At 40.5% G+C, this 21,400-nt stretch overlaps 1 protein-coding gene across 1 annotated transcript in view; it reads right to left on the bottom strand.

Moving 5' to 3' along the window:
- PIEZO2 (piezo type mechanosensitive ion channel component 2) overlaps positions 1-21,400 on the bottom strand; it is a 485,914-nt gene that overhangs the window by 50,863 nt on the left and 413,651 nt on the right. Inside the window, exons 30-37 of the mRNA XM_075062935.1 lie at positions 20,470-20,591; positions 19,327-19,398; positions 14,012-14,115; positions 13,045-13,143; positions 10,559-10,670; positions 8,710-8,775; positions 3,432-3,598; positions 2,027-2,202 (exon numbers count right to left, since the gene is read on the bottom strand). Coding sequence (XP_074919036.1) covers positions 2,027-2,202; positions 3,432-3,598; positions 8,710-8,775; positions 10,559-10,670; positions 13,045-13,143; positions 14,012-14,115; positions 19,327-19,398; positions 20,470-20,591 — 918 coding nt within the window. The remainder of the gene's footprint in view (positions 1-2,026; positions 2,203-3,431; positions 3,599-8,709; positions 8,776-10,558; positions 10,671-13,044; positions 13,144-14,011; positions 14,116-19,326; positions 19,399-20,469; positions 20,592-21,400) is intronic.

Below are 21,400 nucleotides of genomic sequence, written 5' to 3'. Positions count from 1 at the left end.
TAAGGGGAGATGGGGGAAATGAGTGAAGGGAGGATGAGGGGTGGGAGGGAAGAGGCAGTGGGGAAGGAAGGGGGCTGGAATAGGGCAGGGGGAGGGAATGTGGAAGTGAGGGGAGGGAGATGGAGCATGGGGATGAGATGAAGAAGAAAAGGGAATAGGGGAATCACAGGTGGAATTGGGAGCCCAGTATGTGGCATCCCCTCGGCAGCAGCTAGGGCTCCCCTGTTAAGCAAGCCCATCGAACTCTCACCTTACGAGTCCTACCCCTATACACCTGGATCCCTATGATTAGCCCCCAACACCCAGACCCCCACCCCACTGATTCCCAACCAGCTGCACCTGGACCTTCGCCCCATCAAGCCCCACTCCCACAGCACCCGGAGCCCTCCACCAAGCCCCCTCCAACTGCACTGCCAAGGCCCATTCACCGGACCCAGAAGCCCCTGCTGAGCCCCAACGATCTTCAGAATCCCATTGCCCTTGCACCCAGAACCCCCCAACAAGCCCTGATGCATCCAGATCTCCCACTGAGCTGCTTGCACCCAGACTGCCTCACACAGAAACCTCTCACCCACACCTTGATCCCCCCCACACTTGGATCCTGCTGAGCTGAGCCTGCCCACCACACCCTGCAGAGAGGCAGGGCCCCAGGATGTTTCTGGGGCAGGTCCAGCCCCTGCTGAGCGTCTGTACTGGGGAAGGTGGGAACTCCAGGGTGATCTCCCACCTCAAAGCAGTCAGTGGCCTGTGCTCCTCACTGCCATGTTGGAGCCACATTTAATTATTGACAAATAAAATCTGTAGAATTTTAAAATATTGGGCACATAATTTTTTTTTTTTTGGTGCAGAATTCCCTCAGGAGTATGGATTGGTCAGGTAGATGGTGGGGCACAGACATGGGCCCACCAACTACACTTCTCTAGTGGACCATTCCAAGAGGAATGGAAGAAAGCAGCAGGGAGGCATTTCTAGGGCCCTGTGCCCTGCCTTTACCTTGTGAGGGAAAATTATATTCCCTCAAACCCATGTAGTTTCCCAGAACAAAGTCCTTTTACTCAGCCTATGTGCAGGAGACCAGAATTTAACCATCCAGAACAAAACATTGGTAATAAATGATGGAATTCCTTCATTCAGTGCCTATTCTCACAATCAAAGTGAAATACCACGAGACTGTCTTCAGGGTATTAATCTCTGTAAGATAGTCCAAAAACCCTCTAGAAGCTTGTTATTTGGTATTGACATGAGAGGAAAATTAGTTCAGCCAGATGTTCCTCCCAGAGCTCGGTGACTGTGTTGCCCCTGCAAAATATCCATGCAGCCCCTCGGCTGTGCAGGAAAAGGACTGAGGTCAAGAGTAAGAGGGAACTGCACTAAGGAGTATGTCCCCAAACCTCCTTCAAAACTGCAGACAAATGGAGAAAATGGTGCTTGAGGTAGAACTAGCATGAGCGACATTCAGTAACTCCTCTCTGCGGAGTGACTATAATTGAGAGCACTGAGCCAATGACAGCATGGCAATTGCTCCTACTGCAGAGTGTAGACAGTAATCATCCATGCAATTGCCCAGTACCCATGAGGTTAGGGACCAGGATCCCTTCAGATTCTACCTTTGTCTACCTTTTGGGGCTCTGCTCCACGCTCTCTGCCTACTTTGCACTCCTGTCAGGTCCCGTGGACTGGTGGAGGTGGAGGGGGGGTTTGGTGGGCGAGTTGGGAGAATAAGAATTAATTCGTTCCCTTTCTGCACTTTTGTACAGAGGGAAACACATGGGTTTGTCAATCCGATCATCTTTTATCTACTATACAGTGACTGATAAATCTGATAAATCAAAGGGTTCTTCACATGGGTTTGTCAATCCGATCATCTTTTATCTACTATACAGTGATTGATAAATCTGATAAATCAAAGGGTTCTTCAGCTTCAGATGTGAAGTCCAACATTATGCAACAATTTCTTAACATAGAAAAATCACATGATAGAAATTATCTATTCAGAAACAAGTGATTTGTTTTTACAACAAAATACCTGGAAATACTGTCATGAGAAGCAGCTGAATCTAAACTATCTATCCTCTCAGATGCCTGTAAACTAGACTCTTGACCAGGATTTTCATCAATTGTGTCCAGTCCTGATTCCTTAGAAAGCTTCATCATATGGTTCTGGTAATACATATGGATGCTCTCACGAGTTGGAACATTCCCCTGAGAAAGAGAGAAGAGCTATAGTAAGGCATTTGTGTTGTGTGAGATTTTGGTTTCTTCAGTCATTTGGCTGCATGAAATGAGTCTTTGCAGAGAACAAACTCACAAAAGCCCTAATTTCCTCAAGTCTATTTCAGTCAGAGTCAAATTATGATCTCATTTACAAAAGTGTAAATGTGTTCATAAAACTTTCCCTGTAGAAAGAGGCGTCACTATCTATTCTCTCAATGACTTCCCTGTTAAATTTGTCAACAAAAAGATGGTTTCATTACTGTAAGCACAATCCTGAGCACAGGCACCAAGCAGAGTTCTTTCTGGCTATCACAACTTTACTGATGTTTCCTAAGGCCAAACATTATCCAGCTCACTCCACCAACAGCTGTATTGTCTTTGGAACATGCATTGAGTAAGAAGTTTGCTATTTTGCATAGTAATTTTCTGAGTTTTATAGAGACCTTATGCACAGATTTCCTTAGTTCAGTAAAGTGATCAAATTATAAATTACATGAAAATATGGTGGTCTGTCCCTTTGCTAGTATTGCTTGTTTGAATTTCAGTTCTCTCTCTCTCTCTAATTAAATTTGATTCAAAATTTTCTAAATTCAAAATCTTGACAAAAAAGAAACACATTTTAACCAAAAGTTTTGGGAAAAATTAATTATATTTTTATAATATTTACTCACTGTTTCTGCAGTGAAATTATAATCAAGTGTCTGTGACATTATGACCCTTTGCCTTTTAAATATTTATAAAGGCACGCATTCAGCATTATAACTTTTTGGTAGGACCATAATAAAGAAGAATGTCTCCTCAATGGGAGTTTCAGAATTAAATCTCTGAGCACATTTGTTTTTCCAATCAGCTGCTTTGGGCTCAGAGACAGAGTGCTGGAACTATTTTTATAGTGGGGGTGCTGAGAGCCATTGAACCAAACTGTAAACCCTGTATGTGATGGAAACCACTTCAAAGGAAGGGGTGCTACAACACCCCTAGTTCCAGCACATATGCTCAGAGCCACAGTTCTCAAGATTTATCTGTCTTTTGTTTTTTTGAAATAGAATCCAACAGAGGATTATAGAAGTCACACTATTTTTAAAATCTGCGTAAGTGAGACTTTTACAAATTTCCATCTCTAGTACACTGCCTCATATTAAGTTGAAAAGAGAAACCTCTCATTTATCACTGCAATGCAAATGTTACAAGCAAAAGTAAAGCACAATACATGTTACCTTTTTAATTTCCCTGGTCAGCATACATCTCTCAATTCTCAGCACAGTAGAGATATCAATGTGCTCTCTTGAAATGGAATTGAGCCAAGCTGTAAAACTATCTAGTGTTGCCAGGAAAAGGACCCAGGTGAACTTCAAAATATTAAATATTCTTTTGATGATATTATCTGAGAGAGGGAATAAGTGATAGAGTTAATGAACATAAACTTATTTTATTCACATGATGATCCTGTTCAGACATTTCACAAGAGCTTGTTCAATTTTCACTTTATTGAATATAATAATCCAAGCTGCAAAACCTTTCTCTATCAGCAACAGGAATGTTTGGAAATGGCTGAAAGCCATCTGATTTGTTGGGGCTATTTTCCTACCTTTCTATGGCCATGACTACCCATGAACACTCAGGAAATGTAAAGTGAATAAACTAAAGGTGTGAAGTCAATGTGCGTAAATTTATACGTATTAATACCCCCACCTACCCCGCAATCCTCTCAATGTGTCTGCTCTCATTCTTCAGTAAAATGGCCTTAATTTGCTGTAACTTAATCCTGGGGGTTTAACACACTTAAGTTTATGTGCATTGACTTCACACCTTTAGTCAATTTGTCTGAAGTTTCCTGAGCGTTCCTGTCGGTCTGACTAGTGTTTGTAATCTTGGAATGCCTTTTTCCCCTCTAAAAGGTTGATCCTGCTAGTCACGTAAGTAATCATCTCCAACTTCAGAGGAACTCCTCAAGCATGGAAGGGTTTTGCGGAGTAAAGCCCTATGGGTTAAGCATCTCCTCAGAGGTGCAGACATGCTCAATTCCAGGAGCTCAATGGAAGTTGTGGGCACTGAGCACCTTGTAGAACTGGGCACTTTATGCATCCACTAGGCACATTCAGTTTCTTCTGTCCAGTGGAATTTCTCCTAGCCAGTTCTCATGCCTGGACCGTGGTAGCCTGAGCTGGTATCTTTGATCTGCCTACAGTTATTACTCTTGTATCTGGGCTACACGGCCTCATTTTATAAGCCCTCTCTCACATACTCTGCACTGTGTAGTCAGTTGACTTCTACTCTCAAGTCGCTTCACTAGCTGAGATCTTACATATATATTCCTCTTCCACAATAAGAGGTAAATGTTGCAAGGAGTAGTGTTTAACAACCACTGCTTCTAAACACACAACAGTAGTTTTAGTTGGATTTCATTTTATGGTTTCAATTCAGCAAACTTGGACTGAGGAGTACTTTCTGACTTGAATAGTGCTGTTGGCACTATCAGTGTTACTTCTCATATGAATAGGTGCTCTTCTGGGTATTTCGGGGTTTATAGAATGACGCCACTATTTGCAACCCATCTCCATCCTGCCCTCTCATAATTTGACAGTGCTTTATGTGCAGCACAAAAGTGCTGAAATCCTCTTTCCAAACCAAAATCTAGCCCTATGTTGTGGTTTCCAAATCTGAAAGAACCAGATATATGTATCTAATGCTGACTTAGTGGAAGAATCTGCAATATGCAGCTAAAATGTTTACGGTATGTATTACAGAAATGGACCTATGTCAGCATTATAGCTCTGCTGTTGAGAAGGTCTTAACAGTGTCAGTAACCAATGTCACCAGACTATGTTGTTCAGCACTTTGGGGTGTGAGTAGTTTGTTTTTTAAAAGGCATGCAAAAGTTGTACACTAACAAAATAATATGCATTACTCTCTCCTGCAGGGGCAAAGGGCAAAAGTTTGGTCCTGCTGGCTGCTGCTGCAGGGCAGCCTCCACCAGCAGCCAAGCTCCCTCCTCCTCCGCCTTCTCCCCCCAGGGTACTGGGTTCCTGCCCCTCCTCCTCTCCTTCCCAGCGGTCGAAGAGCTGATGGCCCTGGAGAGGGAGTGGGAGAAGCGGAGCCGGAACCGCAGTGTGCTCACTGCTCCAGAGAAGAGGTGGGGATGGGGCCTTGGGGAAGGAGGGTGGAATCAGGGCATATCCTCTCCAGCCCCCTGCCATGAGCTGCTCAGGAGCATCTCCATGACTCCAGCCCATACCCCCAGCCCCCTGCCCTGAGCCCTTCACCCCCACCCCTCCCAGGCCCCTGCCCTGACCCCTGTACCCCTCCCATGACCCCAGCCCTGACTCCAGCATCCCCCCACATACCCAGCTCCCCCACATGCCATGCCCTGACTCCTGCACCCCTCTCACATGCCCCCAGCCCTCTGCCCTGACCTCCCTCACACACCTCCAGCCCCCTGCCCTAACTCCTGCATTCCCCCACGACCCCAGCCCTGACTCCAGCACCCCCCCACCTACCCAGCTCCCCCACACACCATGCCCTGATTCTTGCACCCCACACATCCCTACCCCCACCCTGAGCACCAAATGGAAGCTCCTGCACATACCCCACATTCCCACCTGCACCCCTCACACCAAATGGGAGCTTCCCAGGTAAGCGCTCCATACTCTAACTCTGAGCCCCTTCCCTCATTCTAGCTCCTGGCCAGATCCTATACCCCAACCCACAGCCTGCTCCTTCACCCCCAACCCTGTGCTCAGTGCATTCTCACCCTCAGCTCAGTGCAGAGGGAGAGGAAGAGAATGGGCTAAAACCAGGGAAAAGGTAGGTACCCACTGTATGTGGGCAAGGCCAGGACCCCAGACCAGCAGCGGGCTGAGTGGGGCTGGCAGCTGGGATGCTGGCTGGCAGAAGCCGGCGGACGGAACCCCAGACGGGCAGTGGTCTGAGCAGCAATGGGCTGAGCCGCTCAGCCCACTGCTGATCTGGGGTCCCAGCTGCCGGCCCCACTCAGCCTGCTACGGGACTGGGGTTCTGGCTGCCAGCCCTTTGCCAGCTGGGGTCCCGACTGCAGGCCCTGCTCAGCCCACCGCCGGCTTAGGTGAATGGAACCCCGGACCAGCAGCAGGCTGAGTGGGCCGGCGGCGTAAGATCAGCATTTTAATTTAATTTTAAATGAAGCTTCTTAAACATTTTGAAAACCTTATTTACTTTACATACGACAATAGTTTAGTTAAATAATATGGAGACTTAAAAGGAGAGACCTTCTAAAAACATTAAAATGTATCACTGGCATGTGAAACCTTAAATTAGAGTGGATAAATGAAGACTCAGCACACCACTTCTGAAAGGTTGCTGACCCCTGCACGATAAGTTAAAGGTAAAGTTTAATTTTTGTTTCTGATGTGCACTGCAATTTTTTTAAACTTCAGACATAAAATCCGACTCCTTGGGTGCTCCAGGGTTGGAAAAAAAATAGTGGGTGCTCAGCACCCACTGGCAACCCCCTCAATCAGCTCCTCCACCTCCCCCCCACCAGCACCTTCTGCAGGGGTGGAGGTTTGGGGGAAGAGGTGGAGTGGGGGCAGGGCCTGGGGTGGAGCAGGGGTCGAGTACCCCCTGGCAACTCATAAAGATGGTGCCTATGACTTCAGATGTACTCATGCACAGTTTAAAAGAAAATGTGATTCTCTCTCTCTTGCATACACACAGAGCATATATGCAGACAGTATATATTGTGTTGAAACATGCCCTCACTATTGATGGGGTACCATCTGCACTATTGAGATTAATTGTGGGGCAGTCTGATTACTTACAAACAAGAAGTCTATTTTACTATTCAGCTATTATAGGTATCCTATGGTCTCACTGAGATGCTTTGCCAGTGACTTCCAATCTAATCTAGAAGGTCATTTTTCTCTCAGGATTGGAGGTGATGTAGTATACATTTTTAATGAGTCTGTGGCTATTCTGTTCTCTGTCACTTTTTAAAAACAATCTTTTGGGGATCGATCACATGTAAACATCTTCAGAAAGGGAAAGATTTATTTTCTTGAGAGACTGTTATACTTGAAGGGTCAAATACTGAGAGAGAATGAAAACCTGCTGCTCCCATTGACTTTAATGGGACTAGCAGGTGACTAGCAATTTGGTCCAAAGTTGTTAACTAGAATAACCCTTTCTAATCATTTTTCCCTCCAGTTTTGGTAACACTTTTTTCAATGAGTTTTATCTAGGGGATGGGTGAAACAGGTAAAAACAAACATGAAAGATGCTACATGCTTGCTTCAATCAAACCCAATAATAGTCCAATTAGCATCACATTTCCCTTTCCTCAACCCTCATCAGACCATCCACATTCACTGAAATTCATCTCAGTATGTTAGTTGACCAAGCTATGCCATGAGATAGTAAAAGCCAGAAGGAAGTAAGAACCTTTTCTTCTTTTGAGAAGTGCTTATCTTGTGGGAAAGAGACAAGGTATCTCATGTTTCTGACTTTTGCTACCTTATGATTCACTGCAGCACAAGTTTTGCTGGAGAGTAGCATGCCCTTTCCATTATAAATACAGGAGATAAATAGCTCTAGAAGAGAAGGTCACAATGCAGCAGGTGAGAACTGGTCAAGGCTAGACTGAAGAGGATGCCACCATCCTTCTGTTCACACCACCTGAAGCCAAAGAGTCAGTCCTGAGGATCTGACCCACATTGTTAGTTTTAGGATGTGGCAGAGCTGTACTAATTATTTAAGTTGGAGAAACCCCTTGACAGCTTATTGTTGTTGGCCAAGTTTTTGGCTGCCTCTTGTGAGGTGCTGAGCACTCGCAGGTTCCACTGGAAGTTAGAATCAATGGGATTTAAGGGCATTCATTACCTTGCAGGAGACAGTCAACTTCTTGCAGTATTGGTCCCTAACTGAGCCAGAACAGGGTGCTCAGCAGTGCAGAATACATAATAAACATAGAGTCCTGGCTCTACTGGCCTTAAAATTTAAAGGTCAGATCCTGCACAAGAAAAGTCAACAGAAGTTTTGGCACTGACTTGAACAGAAGAAGGACTGGATCCTAAGATAGGCATAATACAGTACACAAATGTATAATACGTATACATCCACTGGCCAGAAGACTACGCAAATGTTGATGTCTGTTTGTGTACATATATTGGGGAAGAGCTTGAGAGTATTTGCTTCTATTGTGAAAGACCTTTTCCTTGGGATTTTTAAAACTACTGGATAAAACACATGAAAGTGAGAACACCTCTATACTGTCAGGGAAGTGGACTGGATGATTTAGTAGATCATTACCTCTTCCTCTGTGATTTCATGAATGAATATGTCTGTATTTGGTTAGACTAGAGTCAGTTGTGATTCTGACAAAACAGTTGAAAGCTGGAGAGAATCATGTTGCTTGTATGTTGCCCTTGGGTTACTTACATATTGACCACATGGTAATGCCATTTATCCCCGCAATCACAATTACAATGCAATACTAGTGCAGCCTTCCTTTTGCCTGCATACCTGGCCCATCTGATTTCTTTTTTACAGGTTCATCTTCTCTCTCTTCATGTTCTACATCAGTAGCTCCTGCCAAATTAAAATATAAGCAATGAGTAAAGCCTTTCCCACAGAGGTTAACATGTAAATCCCACTAGAATTGAAGAGAGATTTCATGGTTATTAAAAAGTACTTGGATCCAGCCAGTCTTAGCAGAACAGGTTTCTCCAGATCTCACAGGATGCAAGTGGGAGAAAACATTCTAACAAGATAGTTGGAGTTGGTTCATGAATGACACAGTTTTATTTTTTGTAAGGACATTTTGTTTATCAATTACCTTAAAAGCCAGATCCTTAGCTGGTGTAAATCAATGCAGTCGCATAGATTTCAACCGAGTTATGCCTGTTTACAGCTGCTGAAGATCTAGCCTTAAAAGTCTGCTTGTTATTCCTCTCAAAACTTTAATATGCTAGCATACCCTTTTAAACCTACTTTTGATTTAACTCATTGAACGCTAATGCTCTCATACTGATTGAGAATAAATGAATTGACAACAACATGAAGATAGACTCGATTAGCTGAAACAAAGCAGAAGATTGTTTTGAATCTATCATGTGCTGTTTTATTTAAGTGTAACAGTCATTATAGTCCAGATATTTGCCATTAAAAAAAATCACAGACACGACTAAGTAGGTCAAAGAAGTGATCCAATAGTATCTGACATATTAACATAGCTGTTGTAGCTTGAGTGACAGAAGAGAATTAAATAAGTACCAGAGGAAGGTACCAGATAGAGGGACTTTTAATGTAACTGCTTCAGGATCAACGTTTCTTTCAAACACACATTGGCAAAAATACTTCTGATGAGTATTTCTGTTTTTTTAAATGCAGAAAAAACTCAAGAGTTGCAAATCACTTACAAACTAAACATTTCACAGTACATAAACAGTTTTGTGATGCTAAGAAAAGAATGTTAAATTTGAATGTTTTTTCTTTGCTGCCTGCCAAATGCTGCCTAACAAAATCCTTATTAAAATCAAGATACATCACATTTACTGCTTCCCAACTATCCACTAGGCCAGTTTGCAGTTGTGCCTTTAATACTGCTTCCTTGAGAAACTGTTAGCTCTCCTGAACTCCTTTTCCCTTAGATTTTCTTCCCATGGGGTCTTGCCTACTAGTTCTCTGAATCTGAAACTGAGTCTTTAATCTTACAGCTCCCTGGCAGTCACACTTCCCCTTTCCCTTGTAATCTCTTCTAATTTGTATCACTGTGTTCTGACAAGACACATGAATAGACCTCCACCGTGGTTATCCTTTGTAACAAGTCAGCACAGTACACAGTGTCTTCCAGGTAAAGACCCAAGGTAAACTCAGTTCAGGTCATATATTCTCACTAGAAACTTCTCTGGAAACAGCACAAAGCACTCTTCCTATTCCCCTGGCAGAACTGAGAGCATTCTGTGATGGTATGGTTGCTTGCCACACCAGGGATTGAAAGAAGAATGAGTTTTTGCTTCTTTGGGTAAGTCTATACTACCTGCCGGATTGGCAGGTAGCGAACGATCTATCGGGGATCAATTTATCACATGTAGTGTAGACATGATAAATCGATCCCTGATCGCTGTCCTGTCGATTGCTGAACTCCAGCTTGGCGAGAGGTGGAAGCAAAGTCAACAGGAGAGCAGTGGCCGTCAATCCCACGCCGCGAAGACGCCAAGTAAGTGATTCTAAGTCGATCTAAGATACGTCGACTTCAGCTACACTATTCTCGTAGCTGAAGTTGCGTATCTTAGATCGATCCCCCCCAGTGTAGACAGGGCCTTAATTTGTTTAAAGGGGACTTCTGAAGACCATCCAAAATCATACACACCATCCCCAGATCCTTTTTGCCTTCGCTTGTCTTCCTTCCCAAACTTTTTCTTTTCTTTGCGCCTCTGTCGAAGTGCAGTTTTAGGATCAGTAATCCAGGCCTGATACACAAACTGGAGGAAACAAACTCATTTATTTCCAGGTTCTTCATGTTTTCAAAGTAAACAGTAAAGTATATTACACACAGGAATACATATTTAGGGTAAACACAGGGGTGAGCAAACATTTTGAATCCCAATCCAAACACCTTCCCTGCAGATCTGCTGAGTTTTCTTGAACTGTTTTTGTCAACATGAAACCAGATGTGAAAATGCTTGTGGGTGAACCAAGTTTCATAAGAACCTCCAAAAATTAATGTTCTGGGAATTAAATTTAGGAATTAACACAGTGGTTGTACATATAGCTCACTTCCCCCAAATCTTTCGAAAATATATTTTTACTTTATCAGCATTACAAGTAAGGTGCAATGAAATGGAAACTTTAACACCAATAATCTAAAATGTCAAAAATTGCTATTAATATTTCAATGCTAGTATTTGTGTCGGCAAATTTCATATATTTTATGTGATTTTCTTTTCATCTGAGGAGTACAGGCAGAGGTCTAGTAGTCTACGAACTGTCTACAACTAATAGCCAGGAACTCCTGAGTTTTCATCCTCATTTTGACGATAAACTTGCTCTGTTGCTTTGGGTAAGTCACTTAACTTTTCTGTCTCAGTTTTTCTATCTGGAAAATGGAGATAATAATACTTACCTGCATCCATGGGATTTCATGGGGACGAATTAGCTAACAGGTCAAATCCTGCTCCCCATACTCTGATTTCCATGAGTGAGTAAGCAGGAGTTTGTCCAATGTTTATTAAGTGCTGTAGCAGTGTTAAGTATTATTACCATGTAGTAGTAGTTTGGATTGCTCTGCTGAGGGTGTGGGGGAAGGTTACTGAGAAAAGCAATAAGATTCTAATTTTTTTCCAGCACAGCTTAACATGAAACAGGAGCTAAAGGCATTAAATACTATTTCATAGCAATTTGACACAAAAGAAGTGTTTTTGGTTTTTTATGATTTTCATTCAAAAATGAAAATCATTTGCAACTGGCATCCTTCATTTCTAGTCAACAGAAGTTGATAAGCAAGGAGCACATGATTTCATGCATGAGGGGAAAATAAAGCAAACTAATACAAGCATGCACACAACAACACGAGCAAACTTGTGTCTCAGGGAAGCTGGGATTGTCCATTACAGGAGATAACATTGTGAACGGTTCCTTTTGTTTATTTGTTTTTGCTATTTTATGAACAGAAATCACTCTGAGGCATTCCAAACACAATCTTAAGAACTTTCACAAAATTGTCTTTTCACTGAATTTACAGAGAAGGAAATCTTTAGACTGGTTCTGATTTGTTAATGTGTGCTCAATAATTGTGAGGCGGAATTGATCTGGTACAGTAGGAAAGCTGGTCTCCTTCCTAGTCTCTTAAGGTCAGCTATTTTATTTTTGCTAGGCTACTTTGTCCAATGCAAATGCCATGTGAAAAATGTGTTGGCATAGGAGGCATGGAATCCTCTTTGCTTTTCAAGGAGTGTTTGTTAAGGGAGGGTGATCTAGAGGTATGTTTATCCAATTTTAATAATGACTTGACCTAACATACCACATTGGATACTATAGGTGAGGCACTGTCAAAGTCTACTATAGAACAGCTTGTAATCATACTGCAAATAGAGGAGAACACAGAGATGATGGAACAGACTGAGATAATGGGAGAAAGGAAGAATGAAGAAAATAAATGAAATTAATAAACTGACTATAACTCTAGTTACGTTAAATGATAGGGTATTTCAACTTCTGCCAGGGAAAATATATATCTTGCTTTAGAATTTTAGTATTGGACAACACTTGACAAGCAAGAATGTATAGGCTTACGGTCTGGGGTATTAATCAATAATGCATTCTGTGCTTACTCTAAAGCAGTATCATGTTGTGTATATGGAGTGCACTACCACAAGCACTATAAAAGGCTGGAATGTACTAAATTTATTTGAGGAAGACAAAAGAAAATGCTAAGGATGCACAGATCAGATTTGTGATGATCTAGACCAGGAAAATCTAGATCTAGACGAGTTTGGGACACAATGTGTATTTTGTTAGTTTACTTTAAAGGTCTTAACAGCTTTCTGAGAGAGATTACCATACTGTCTAAAGATGCATACAACTTGATGTGACCCTCTTACAATACCTTAGACAGTAATAGCAAAAGAAAACCAAAATTTGCATCTGCATTTTCTCTCTGAGGTCATAGTTAAAATAAGACAGACAACTTCTTGTAGTTTGCACACTTCAGATAGTTCAGATGATGACATTTGGACTCTCACAGCTCCTCAGATGGTTCATACAAGAGGAAAAATGCAGACAAAGGCAGTTGGATACATTATGTCAGAATATTATGTAATGAGGGCACATACTGCACACTAGTGAAATGGCAAATACCTTTGCTGCTCTGATTAAATACTGAAGAATAGTTTTGGGCAGTTTAATGACAGACTTTGGCAAGGCTAAAATGGCTGAAGCAAATTTCCCAATAGCTCTCTACAAAGAAGGACAAAGGAAGAGCAATTAGTAGAAAAAAGGAAAAGTATTAGTAAAAAGTTATCTTCTGTATTATTATTATAATATAATTGTTATTAAAGGGTTTACATTAACTGAAAACAAATGTGTTATTTGCCGTAAACTTTCAGTTAGATAATTATTGAGCTTTTGTATTTACCCTAGTAAATAAAATGCTTATACAAAACATTATCTCTAAGTCCAATAAATGTAAACCTTAGTGAATGGTCAAGCTGATGAAGATATCATTATAATCCCATGACAGATGATTGTTAGAGGCAATTTATGGTAAAGGCAAATGGAGTAGTTAAAAGTAAATATTTACTAGGGTATATAACAGACAGCAAGTTAAATGTTAGTATTGTACTAAAGCTACACACACACACACACAGTGATGGAAGTTGTATGGAATGTGGAAAGCTGACCAAGCAGTTAACAAGCTACTCACAAGCTAACATACTTTTCTGCCTCAACTCAACTCTCTGGTAAAAATGTATAGTATTAAGAGCCATATTCAACCTTCAGTTCTCATGTGCACAACTGGAGATGCGTGCATGGATCAAGAGCCTTATATGGTCACAGCTCCTAGGTAAAGATAGGATCCTCTAGTCTTAGAAAGCAATGATTTCAGTCTTGAACAGTAATGTTTTAACAATATGAAAAACAAAGGACAATGTCAAGTATTTGAGACATCAAATTTAGGTTTTGTTTAAAAGCTAAACATCTGGCACCACAAAATATTAACAATTACGGTCAGCTTTAATGTATGAGAGTATGATATGAGATGCTTGTATCTTAACTCAAGATCTCTCAGTAAGAACTTCAACTGACAAGCACATTACTAAAATACCTGGAATGCAGATCTCCTCCGAGGTTCTTCATCATCTTTTTTTTCATCGTCCTCTTCTTCTTCACTATCCGTCTCAAATAAATAATAATCTCCACTTCTGACCACTAAATAAAACAAAATATTTGCTTATTTCTTGTAAAAAAGGAGCTCTAGTCTGAGCTGAGCCAAAGATGTATAAATAACCAGCTAGTCATTAACGGAGTCCAAAGCAGGAGAAATGGAGATAAAACAAGAGATGAACAGGACTCAGTGTCAGACAGATTATTTGGTGTTAAAGTATGTGGTACTTTGGGCATGACAGAGGTAAGAATGAGCTAAGAAAACACCACCACAAAAAGGAACAGGACTGGCAAAATGTAAAGAAAAAGTTTGAAGTAGACCAAGTTATTATCTTAAATTATTTGACAGGAACTTGATACATAATTAAACCTAAATATATCAAGGATTGATGGTTGCTTTCATTTGTTAAGAGAGTAAAATAATCTCAGCAAGTAAATGAATGATTTTACATAAATTGTACAACTGGACAAAGAGTACAGAACTGCTTTTTTAAATGCTGAGACATCCTTTAAAACTACATAATGAGATGTCTGAGTTATTTTCTTCGAACTTCTAAGCTTTGATGAGGTAATGGAAAACCTTGGCTTGTTTAAAATGAATCACTTTATTATTATTAAACATGATCACAAATGAGGTTTTTGCCCATGGATTCAGAAAGGTTCAGAAACCTCCATACATTAAAGATGCAGCGTGAATGAACTGGGCCTTATATCCTTGAACAGAAGCATTACTTTGGTACGTAATAAGGTAACAGGCCTAACATGAACAAGGGAAACAAAAGAAATGAAAAATAAGATGACGAGCAAGAGAAAAACAAAGTCACGGTATTACGTTTGGCAGTGAAGAATGGTGAAGTAATACCTGCATGTAAACGGAAAGATTTTAAAGGAATAGTTACTTTGACTAAATATCACATAGTCACCCAAGACATATGGAACAATATATATTTATATAAAAAGTGTACATTTAACCCTCATTATAAACCTCTAGAAAAATAAAAGTAGCTTCAACCCTACTCAATCATACCTGGCAGTCTGTATGTCTCTTTTCTGCTCAGATGGACACTAATAAATCATATTAAATCTTAAACCTGAGATGCCAATTCTCTATCCAAACATAGACATGGTATAAATTGCCATTAAAAGCAGAGGCAGTCATGTCTGCTCAGGCGGACCTCTGGGGCCGTGCAGATCTCCATTTACATCAATGGGACTCTGTGGGATTAAGAGTCCACCTGAATGGATCTGATTGCAGAATTGGGATCACAAATATTGAATAATAAAAAAATGTTGAAACAAGTAAAAATATTTCACACAGGCATCTAATAATGTCCCCAGAAGAGACATTAACAATGAAAGCTTACAGAGATGTCCATAATTTAAGGACCCTAACCTGGAGCTGTTTTTCAGGAAAAATTCCAGTGGTTGATAACCAAAGTTTTCCCCGCAGACAGGTCAGCAGTCTGTGCGATACTTAGGGGTTAATATATTGCTTGGCATGATCTGTCATATAGTAGCAACTACAGACCCCCTGAAGTCTGGAGCCCCATTGTGCTGCGGTATTGTACAAACACTCATGTAAATTCTCTCTCACAGCTGTGTACTCAAACATTTCTGAAGAGGCAGTAATGTAACAAAACATTCCTCTAACAGCTAATAAGGAATGTTTTAACTGAAAAAGAAAGTATGACTGAACACCACCACTACCACACTCTGGCAGATACACCTTAGGATGAAACAGAGAACACATTAACTGCTTAAGGGCATTATTAAAACATTTAATAAGTAAAATAATTAATGGCCAGATTTGTGCCCCATGAGTCCACTCACTGATCCCCTCCCCCACTTCCCATTGAGGGAGGGGATTTTGTGGCAACATTCCTCTTTTTTCCATGCGTCATGGAGAACTCTGCACAGATGTGGGGATTTGCAAGGGAGGATGGGGCATGTCAAGCGAGGAGTAGGGCTGGAGGAGTGGGAACTGTACTAATTTCTCCTCCCCACCCATATCGGGAATCCCCATTTGGGAGCTGTCAGGACAGCTGGGAGCTGTCTGCATCACTCCATTAGAGCAGAACTGCTAAGGATGGGGATACACAGCCAACAGAGAAGCAAGGGACCTCTATGCAGATGGCTCTGGCACCTGCTGATCCTTTTAGGGCTCAGGGGCCTGTTCCACAGGGACTGGAGAAGCCCTGCTTCTCTCACTGGAGAAGCCCTGCTTCCCTCATTGGAACAATTTGGGAGACATCTCAATGAGGAAAATCTCACAGATGTTTCCCATCCCATTGTCAGCGTGAGATCAGAAGGTACTGAGTCCATAACTGTATAAATGGAATGAAAAGGAAACATGGTCCAATTAGCAAACATCAGAACTGGCATAAAACACTGAACTCCAGTAACACAGGCTCCTCAACAGAAGTAAACACACCTACAGCCACAAACCAAAACACTAAAAAGGAAATCTCTTTAGCCTTTTATGGAAAGTGGGTATAGAAATAGGGGGAGGGATAGCTCAGTGATTTGAGCATTGGCCTGCTAAATCCAGGGTTGTGAATTCAATCCTTGAGGGGGCCACTTAGGGATCTGGGGCAAAATCAGTACTTGGTCCTGCTAGTGAAGGCAGGGGGCTGGACTCAATGATCTTTCAAGGTCCCTTCCAGTTCTAGGAGATTGGTATATCTTCAATTATTGCCCTAACGAGTTTTCACAAATGGTGGCCCTTCCATGCAGAAGACCTTCCTTTCAGTCTATATTAACATCCAAATTGTGGTACTATTGTGCTTTCTACTCTGTGTAGTCCCCTTTATTTGAATGGACATGGTAGTGAGTCTGCATGGCAGGGCAGGCAGTGTCTGTAGGCTCAGGCTACATGATGCTTTCCATAGGTTTCTGCATTATTGCAATAAATAATTTAAATAATGCTCACTGTTTAACACCAAAATTCATGTTGTTCCCTAAGAACATGATATAATGAGGGTGAAATGAATCAGAAATTGCTGAAATCAAGGCCTTATTTGGGCAGTTCTTCTGTTTACTACAAAACCAGTATGAGGATTAAGACAGACCATATCCAATTCCTTCAAAAAATATTGTAGTTTAAAATTGTAAGAAAACAGTTGCTAATTGTAGCTTGTGTTTATTTTGTTATCGTTGTTTTAAATAAAACTGAAATGACAAGAAGCAAGCTTTTGAAAAAGGATATGTCTCTCTAAAGCAATATTATGCTCTTTAGAAACAGAAAGACATAGGCACAGTTTACTTGTGACTTGACAGAAAAAGACATGAAATATACTATAAAATACTCTCGGCAAGAACACACATACACAAAAATTCAGAAGCAGACACAAAGAGCATAAAAATATGTCTGGAAGGGAAAAACAAGCAACTCTTGAGGTGCAAGACTGAAAGTGATAATTCATAAATGTTTCAAATGTTTCAGTTTAACTTTGCACTCTGATCAGTACCATATACTTGTTAAATAGCCGATACTCACTATCATGCAACAGATGACTTCTGTGAGCTAAGATCTAGTAATTGGACATATGAGTTTAGGTAATTAAGTGCCATACCCTGTTCTCTTCTGATTTATAAAGGGTGTAAATTAGGGTAGAACTGTCCATGTATTATCAGGCTAGCTGTACTGAGTTTTAGGGTTGTAAAGGAATTACATTACGTATTACATACGTGTTGTATTATATAAAATATTGAACCGAATTCTGCTCTCAATTAAACCTGTGTAAATCCTAAAATAATGGTGTAAACTGGAGTCAATAGAGAACTCCATGTTTATCCTAGTGAAATGAAAGCAAAATTTGGTCAAACAAGTTTGGTAACAATTTGAGCTCAGTCTGCAAATGTGGAAACCTTAATGAGATGTTAATTCTCACTTAGGCAGTAAATGCCTTTTTTTTTTTTTTTGGCATGTTCAGATAATTAGATGCTCATCTAGTTGTCTAAATCTGGGATGAAGATGAGCCGATGAGGTGCACACCTCTGAAAATTGGCTTCACAATGGGCTGGATCACAACACCATTGAAGTTAATGAGAATCTTTCCACTGGTTTCAGTGGGCTTTAGGTTGGGGAGTATTTAAATACAACAGTATTTATTAAGCAGTTCTGCTATTTTAAAAAATAATATTTAAATAGGGGAATTGCGACATTCTGAAGAGATGTGTCCTAAAGTTTTCCCAGAAAAAAACTTTTATTTCCTGTTCCCAATTTAGTGAAAACAAGCACCACTGAGAATATCAGCTGCACAGGGTAGGAGCAATTTTGTGCCAACTGCAATGAAGTAATGAGGATAATTTTTTTGGCGAAGAGGGATCTATGGAAAGATTTGACATGAGGAAGAAGTTGAAAAGATCAGAACTTCTCACCAGCATTAATAATATAAACCTTTTGTGAGAATGGCTCTCTGAAGTCTCACCAACAAAGTCAGAGATTTTGGAAGAAGAGCTTCATGGGCACCATCAGTTCCTATCTCAGAAGCACGAATACATTTCTAGGCTTCACGTTTAAATACTTTCTATTTATACAAGGTGGGATTTTCTAGAGCCTTTAGCCTAACTCTACCCTCACTGGAGCCAACAGTAAATCTCTAATTGACTTAAGTGGAAATAGAGTTAGGCAAAGTCTCAACACTTTTGAAAATATCACACCAAATCAAGGATCTCATGGTTACTGAGGGACCCATCCTACAGTTCTTATTTAGGCTAACTTCTCATTGACATAACTGATTAGTGTGATTTTTATAAAAGAATATTTCCCATGCACCTGGCTTGATCCCATTCTCAGTAAAGGCCATGGTGGTCTGTGCATGAGATGACAATTGGTGAACCATCTATCTTTGAAAAATAAAACTAGTAAGAACTAAGCTCTGGCCCCAAATGCATACGATTAATTAGTATTGGCAAAACTTCCACTCTCAAATTTAAAACCATTTTATCATCTTTTTGGAGGCTCCCCCTTCTTTGTATGTGAGGTAGATTCTTTTAGTTCATGTTTTAATTTGACTTGATATCACTGCAAATGGTCAGAAATACCTACATCCATGTTATGTGCAAATATAGAACATTGCTTATTTGGACCCTTGAGGTTTGAAGTTGAAATCACTGGTTTATACAATCAAGAACTCTATCAAGTCACAATCATAAAACCATGCATAAAACAAACAAGTTGTGGGAATGCCTTCATTCTGGTCAAGGATATAAGGGGTAAATCCATGTATTTGTAAGATGATTGAGAAAACCTACTGGAAGCATGATCAACCCAAGGCCGCCACCACAGCTTTTTTTTGCCCTTGGTTTTCTCTTTGTCTGCTTCTCCTAAAATAAAATATGGCCAAATATTAATTTTACAAAATGAGAAACACATTTTTACACTTTGTTTAATCACTTATTTTTTGCAATATCTCTAAACTGCATAAGCACATCAGATTTCAACTCTATTAAATATATGCAGTATGAATAATATTCATGTTTTAAGAGGTAGCCCAGATTGCAAATGATTTCTCTTACACAGTAAATAAACAAAATAGTATTCCACTCCAAGTACAATAAAAAGTTTATAATTTATATCTACATACACACACAGCTGGATTTCACTGATTTTCCATAAAATGAATGGAAAATAAACAAAAAAAGGTTTATATAGATGTCCAGTGATAGTTTATTTGTTAAAATTTTATTGTCTATAGGCATAAAACTTGCTTGTAAATGCTATAAACATGATTTGGAAACAGTTTCTATTAATCATCGATGAAGTTAATTTCTGAAAAAATAATCCATTATTTGTTAATATTCTGAAAAATAAAATGCATTCATAAAAAACAAAGCACATTTCAAATGCCAATAACTTTTTGATCCAAAATTTAACCCCAGTTAGGTATGATTGGAAACAATGGCATTGCATGATATTTTAATCTATAGTGGTTCAAACAATAAACTGTGTTTGTGTATTTCAACGGTTTCAAAAAATTCATAGCAGCCAAGAAAAGATTGCTTGAAAAATCGTAAATCTTTCTCTTTTTGAAACACTAAATTTTTTTATAAATACAACCGTTGCTCAGATAAATGTCTGTTATTCAGTTCTTTGCTAAAAGGCACAAATTTAACCAAAGGTATATCTGTTTATCTGAAAGCAAATCGTTTTCTCAAAATGGAAGTACAAAAGCCAGATATTTATCTGAATGAATCAAGCTTTAAAATGGTATTACACTAATAATGACCACCACATCAGTCTCTCTCTCTCTCTCAGAGAGAGAGACTGATGTGATGTGGTGGTCATTATTAGTGAGAGAGAGAGAGAGAGAGAATGAGAATGTTACGCCTATTGAGTTCCTAGCACTGAGCTCCAACTTCTGATACATTTATGGCATGGAAACATGCTAGAGGTACCTTCATCATCTTCTTCAGAAGCCTTTTGAATTTCTTGCCCTTCTGTTGATTCTTGGGTCATGCTCAGCATTCTTTCTTTACCCTTCTTGTATTTTTGTTGCCTGGCTTTGATGCGGTCCATCCTAGCAAATGGGATATCATATTCAGTCCTTCACCCCTTTGGACCCACAAAGAAACATGACTTTAAATATATGTTTCTTATATGTATACACATACACACAGGAAATTCTGGATGGGATTTTAATAGATTCTCAAATGACTCTGCCATTTGCAAATAAGATACCATCCTGCACACACACACATTAATCTCCCATTTAAAAAGCAGTTAAGGAGCCCTGGAGATGAGCTCTACATGGCCCTGTGAGATAGACCAGAATTGAATCCGAGGCCCAGTGTCTCACTCCAGAGGCTGGCAGGGTGTAAGAGTGCTGTGCAGACAGAGCACTCAGCCTGGAGACTGGGAGTGCCTTGTGTCACATGGCTGCCCTAGCTGATTCGCTGTAAGTGCTCGACTTAATTCAGGGGGAAACTGTGGAACAGTAAGTCGGAACATAGAACATAGATACTCACATTTTCCTTAGTTCAAGCAAATGGCTATTTTACTCCATGTTTACAGTATAAAAATTCAGGTTCAATCCTGCCAGTCAGGCGCAGTCCTGCATTGGGGGCATTGGGGGTATACTGCTGTACAAGGTGCTCTGGGGGGAAAGCTGCCTCATGTGGAATTTCTCCTGAAGACTCTCATGACTCAGCAGGAGTGTGCAGGGTATTACACCCCTTCAAGGTGTGCAGCGTCCTTCGTCCTATGCACTCATGGCTATGGTCCTAGCTCCTTTGGGAGTGCAGGGACTTCAATTTTGTTCAAATGTAGCAAGGGGTGCAGGGACTGGGGGTTGGAGATTTCTTATGCTTTCCTTCTCTGAGCCTGAGG

Source organism: Chelonoidis abingdonii, chromosome 2, assembly GCF_003597395.2.
Source record: "Chelonoidis abingdonii isolate Lonesome George chromosome 2, CheloAbing_2.0, whole genome shotgun sequence".
NCBI lineage: Eukaryota > Metazoa > Chordata > Testudines > Testudinidae > Chelonoidis > Chelonoidis abingdonii.
The sequence above is the reverse complement of the archived record's forward strand: the minus strand, read 5'-3'. Positions and strand labels throughout refer to the sequence as shown.